Here is a 5,830-nt window from a genome sequence, read left to right on the forward strand (position 1 = left end):
TTTCATATCTCGCAAATATTCAAAAAATAGATTCACCTAGCCGGAATCGAATCCGGGTCTAACCCGTGGCAGGATATATATATATATAATATTCATATATACTTGAATACATATTCATAAATATATATCATATCTCGCAAATATTAAAAAAATAGATTCACCTAGCCGGAAATCGAATCCGGGTCTACCCCGTGGCAGGGGGCAATTATACCACTAAACCACTAGGTATTATTTTTAAATTTAACTTCTAAATATAAGTATTGCAAGTAAATAAAATTGACACGAGTGAGAGTGAAATATGATTGAAAATACTAAGTTGGATGTGCATATTATCAGCATATAGATAGCAGTGTTGACGCGCCGTTTCTGTGTTATTATATATATATATAAAGCCTTCTTATATGCTAGTTGTAAGTGAATGGACAGTATTCAAGATGACCTCGATATTCAACTTGTACAACACATGCCCCTGAAGTATCAAACAACATTATGTACCATTTGTTCTAGTGTTGTTTTTAGTGTCAAAGTATAGGCAATATCATGGCACTCCGTGCATTTTTCATCGATAGTAGTAGAGCATACTGGTTTCCATGATCTGATATGTTTGACCAGTCAAATATAACTATCAAGGAGATAATATGTGCAGCTCGTCCATCGTTCAGTGCGGGGAGGATCTTTATGTTAAGAATATAAACTATATGTATAAGGCAGAATGTCAAATGCGGTTCAGATTTGGATGTGGTATGCGCAATTAGCACCTACATATGTCCTGAGCTTTCTAATCGTAGATACAGATAGCATCAGTCGAGGGCGTATAAAACAGTGAGGCAGTCAACCGCGAAGGATACTACGAGGCATATGCATCATTTTCATTTCTGGTCGAGCTTACAACATTTGTACTCTCAGTTCACCAACGTTGTACTGGCGTACATTATCAAACAACAGTGGCCGGCACCAAGTTCGAGCATCTCCACATACACCACCGGCAAGACTACGCCTACTGAACAGTTCAGTATACGGCGGTATATAGTATACAAATAGGCCTCGGTACTGATGCCGCTCAGGATTTTGAGTCTATGGATATTCACGGTCTTCGCTACACTAGCAAATGGGTCACCAGGGCTACCACCGCTCTGGTGACTTATTTGTTGACACAACTTGGCAAGGGTCATTTGCGCCTCAGAATATCGTTGGTGATCTTGTGACTCATCTTTTTTGTTCGTGACTACTATGTTTCATGTATATAACAAAAATAGTTGCCAGCTACGTACCACTGTTCGATTGGCGACTATAGTGGTGAATATATCTCTGTATAATTGTGTTACGATTAAGTGCTATATTCGTGTGTGATCTTACAGTGGCAATTGTCTAATTTGTTTATTGATGGCTGATGGTATATGTGTCAAGGCACAGGAAGAATGTCGGTTCGACCATGTACATGCTTTAGAGCTTAGATGGAATAGTCAACTCGTTATTCAAATCAAACTTCTAAAAGCTAGTCAGTATATATCGCATTGTTTCAAAATAGTCGGGCGAACAAATGCCCATTCTATAGCCGCCACAAGATAGTAGTAGCGCACGACATACGCATATAATGCGAACGAGTCCATACCGTAGGTACAGCGAGCTTGGTACAAAGGTGCTGATCTGAAATCTGTGGAAGGTCGTATACAAAAGAAGTGTTAAACTTGCGTATATGTTTGGTTGACGACATAAAGCGCGCCCTAAAATTGAAACGTGCTACACACTACACAATTTCGTAATAGCAATAAAAATTGTATTAAAATACATTTCATCATCCCTATCATCATGCTGATATCATAAATATACAAATTTACTGCTAGAAAGTGGCCATGTAATATATCTTCAAATAGCCAGTCACCCGGGAATTCGATATAGCATGCTGACCAGACGGTCACTTCGCTGATATAGATAGGCATTTCGGTTTAGTGATGATACACCATCGACGGAATGTTTTGAAATTCTACACACAAAGACTGCTTTCCCGTATTGCCAAAGGTATAACAGAGTATATAGTGCAGCAAAATGAGATGAACTGATATTACATTAAGGAAGCTGTTTCTTATTTCGTACTTCGAAGGTACGATTGTGTGACGTTAAAAACGTTGTACCAACCGGGTAAGTAATATGTATAATAAAGTTCAAGTTAGAATGAAGAGAGTGTGAGGTAGGCGTGAATCAATATCAGCAAAGCAGTGACCATACCAGTTACATTGCATGTTCTGAACGAAATGCACAAGGATATTATAAATTACGTAATTATCAAAAGACATTTGCTTGATATTTAATCAATTTTATAGTGTTCAGAAGTATATAGTAAGGAGTGGATCAGTCAGTTCATTTCCAGCTTACCTAACAAATAATACTACAAATAATAAAATTCGAAAGCATTGAGACAAGGTGTTAAACACAAGCAAGCAAAGCATTGAACATATGAATGATACTGCAGACAATATATCTTAACGAGTACGGGTATCCTATAGTCTGCAACCAGCGTAAGCATTTTTTTTTTTTTGGGATAATCAAATTTAATTTCTGATACATGGAGCTCGCGGTCAATAGACTTAGTTCATCTCCTTATTACCACACATCAGTTAAATACTACAAAGAAGATACTTCAATGGCAATAAGAATAGTGCCCAACATTAGTATGATAATTGATACTGTTACCTTTCGATAGCTCGACAATTAAAAAAGAGGGTCAGTGAGTCTGGCATTGAAGCTCAAATATCGAATAGAGTAGCTTGGGTTTCTGAAACCTAATATCGTATGGGCCACCATACAACTGTATTATATCGGTTGTACGACCATGGTCATACTCCGCGATGGTATAATGACGATTCGTTGGATCCGATTGGCTGTACTACTTTTTCATTATATAACTTTGCAACTACCTTAACAAATTGATTCAAATTGCAAAGGTGTTTTTTACTCCAAGAAGGTATTTTTCAGCTTTCATCAATTCATAAGTCATACAGTAGGTAGTATAAATGTAGCGTTTTGTACAACCCTGTTTGACCTTTTGAAATCCATGAAATCCCATTCAAAAGTCGTATGTACATTTAACACCGTGCGAAGCTGCAAGATAGTAAAAACAAAAATTAAAACAAAAAGCACACTATGTGCATGTATTATTCATAAATATAGCATACTAGTTCACATAAAGATGATGCAGGCTAAGGCTATGGTAGAATATGCCAAGAATATGAGACGGTTTTTGGAGTATTGGAGGCCAGAAAAAACCTGGGACGAATAGTATCCTGACACGCAAATGATACCATATTATGAGTTAATAGACATCTTGCCATCAGATATTTGTGACTACTTCAATAAGTTGGCCTATGGGACGGAAGATCCAGGACCAGAAGACTTCCCTACACATCGTAGGAAAGCTGGCTTAGAATTCATGAAAAAATCGATATCTAAATTTATGCCACGTAAACGCTTGGAGTGGGATCCAGTGGGAATGAAAGGGAATCCAACTCGTTCTGGAGAGGTAAATGACTTGCTCAAAGCGATCAAACGTTTTGAGACAAGAGGTGAAGGAAAAGCGGCCTTCTCCAAACGACCCCTAGAGTTCGATGAAATTATGTCTATTCTAACGACCAACATCGAAAATACTGCTTTCCAGGATAGCGGGCTACATGGTTTATGGGCATGGACTTTCCAGTTGATATGTCGTGTAGATGATGCGACGAATATCACATACAGTAATCTAAAATACAACGAAGACCATCCTGATGAGGTTTTTTCTTGAGATGACTAGGAGCAAAAACATTGCTAAGAAACCGCGGCGAGTAGACAAGTTGTGCTTGGATCTCTAGACCCATATATTTGTGCACTCTCAGCACTCACAGCACATATCATTGATCGACTTCGTGGTCGTTCAACATTTAGCAACTTAGATCTCGGCTACATGTTCACATACAATGGATCGACTGGGCGAGACGAGAAATTAAGAACCGGTGTGTCACGCAGTAGAATCAAAAAGATTATCTCTTTACCCGAGTTTAAGGCCAAAGGAGAGATAAGTGAACTTGGTACGCATAGTATGCGTAAATGTAGTGCAACATATATACAGCGACGAGGGCTCACAGAAATACGAAGTACTAGACAAGTGGATACCTATTCAAGTGATCTTATGCCATTCCCTGATGCGAGAGTGTCTGAAATTCTTTGTGGACCGCGTGGGGCCTGTAAGTATCGTGTTAGCAATGATTTTAGTGCTATTGTTACCACTGAAGTTTTGAGTACAGTTGTTGAGGGTCTATACGATCTTCCTTTCTGCACGCACAGCACAAAATAATAATAGATACTGTAGCGTTGTGGCTGGGTCTTGATAGAAGTATTCTCGTCCATGATACTTTTCATGAACATTCTATCACCTTGATCAAGAATAACAGTCCAAATATATCAGATGACGAAATACGAAAGGTTGTTTTACGTGTGCCAGTTGTCATCATCATTGCAGGTGCTGCCGATTTATGTGCTCAGAAGGTAGAAGGCATCAGTTCCAATGGTAATCCTAATGCTACCAATGTTACAGAATTACAAAATCAAATTATATCCTTGATATCAGAAGTTATAAATTTAAAACAAATGTTACAGACTTCCGAAGCAAAAAGTTGCGCACGAAATCAGCAGCTGAGGGCGGAGCTCAAGCGAACACGGCGTGAGCTGATGAGCCAATTCAATACCCTGAATTTCCGTGCAAGACAAGTCGCTACTAGCGGAAACCAGCCAATCAACAACGATAATGCAAATAGTGAGAACGCACACAACAATGGTGAAAGCAGCAACAGTAACAACAGCGATAATCGTCCCGCAGAATTGATAGACGGTCCGAAATCGCTCAGAATACTCTAGGACGAGTACGAGAGATATATGAATGGAAACAAACCGGCGAGTATTTTTACGCGCGCAGAGAGAGGTAGTGTAAAGGGAGTTTATAGCTTTCGACTAACTTTCTGGAGGGCAATGGAGAGGCTCATCGCCCGCGGTAATTCGATAGATTTGTCGATTGAGAAGCTCTATTATGCATATGGTGAAACACTAAGCATTTCGGGCCTAATACGTGAGATCAGAAAGGACAAGCAATTGAAAAAAGTGCTACAACATGAACAACAACAATTTAAACCAAAAAAACAAAAAGAAGCTCGGTCAATTTGTACCGGGGACGCAGGTTGTACATGGGGTCGTACACGGACTATACATTTATGTAATATGTAGTCAAGCATTGCGCTGTAATTAATTTAGTACTGTATAGATTCGCCGCCGGTCAATCAATTCGGTCAATATGTTTGTTACTGCGTGAAAACACCCTTTCTAGCGTATACAACGCAGTCTTGTATATATTTCCCAGTATGGTTCTGGATTTTGTATACAGCATTGGTATGTACTACGAATATTACTGATTGGTGTCACGGCCTTAATGATATCCTGATATTAAAGTTCACGTATATGATCTGTTATTGTCTGACGTATATGATCTGTTATCGTCTGTGTTTAGTTTTACATAATCACGGTATATAATGATATGGATACTTATCGAAAAATTCGCAACTACATGTGGGTACTGAAAAAAAATTGCGATGTAAGGATGTTTGTATATGGTGTTGCCAATAAAATCACCAACCGTTAACCTCCATTTCTCGGCGGTCTATATGTATTTTGCTAAAGTCGTGACTAGCATTACATAATGCTCTCTGTACACAATCGTTGTTTGCTTATCGATACTGGATAAATATATGCTTATCGATACCGGATATATATATATATATATATATATGTATGTATGTGTGTGTGTGAG

At 38.6% G+C, this 5,830-nt stretch overlaps 2 protein-coding genes and 1 non-coding gene across 3 annotated transcripts; 2 read left to right on the top strand and 1 right to left on the bottom strand.

The window, feature by feature from the left end:
• Window positions 1-157: 157 nt before the first annotated feature.
• SARC_30225 lies at window positions 158-228 on the bottom strand. The gene has a single exon. It is a non-coding gene; the product is annotated as a tRNA-Gly (tRNA).
• Window positions 229-3,292: 3,064 nt separating this feature from the next.
• Window positions 3,293-3,778, top strand: SARC_10593 (hypothetical protein; the record flags this gene model as incomplete). The annotated part of the gene is made up of 1 exon (XM_014295359.1): window positions 3,293-3,778. The coding sequence occupies one exon, from the start codon at window positions 3,293-3,295 to the stop codon at window positions 3,776-3,778; it is 486 nt and encodes a 161-aa protein (XP_014150834.1).
• An 842-nt stretch (window positions 3,779-4,620) lies between these two features.
• Window positions 4,621-4,887, top strand: SARC_10594 (hypothetical protein; the record flags this gene model as incomplete). The annotated part of the gene is made up of 1 exon (XM_014295360.1): window positions 4,621-4,887. One exon carries the CDS (start codon window positions 4,621-4,623, stop codon window positions 4,885-4,887), a length of 267 nt encoding a protein of 88 aa, XP_014150835.1.
• Window positions 4,888-5,830: the final 943 nt, after the last annotated feature.

The sequence above is a fragment of the Sphaeroforma arctica genome, assembly GCF_001186125.1.
Source record: "Sphaeroforma arctica JP610 unplaced genomic scaffold supercont1.1313, whole genome shotgun sequence".
Taxonomy (NCBI): domain Eukaryota; class Ichthyosporea; order Ichthyophonida; genus Sphaeroforma; species Sphaeroforma arctica.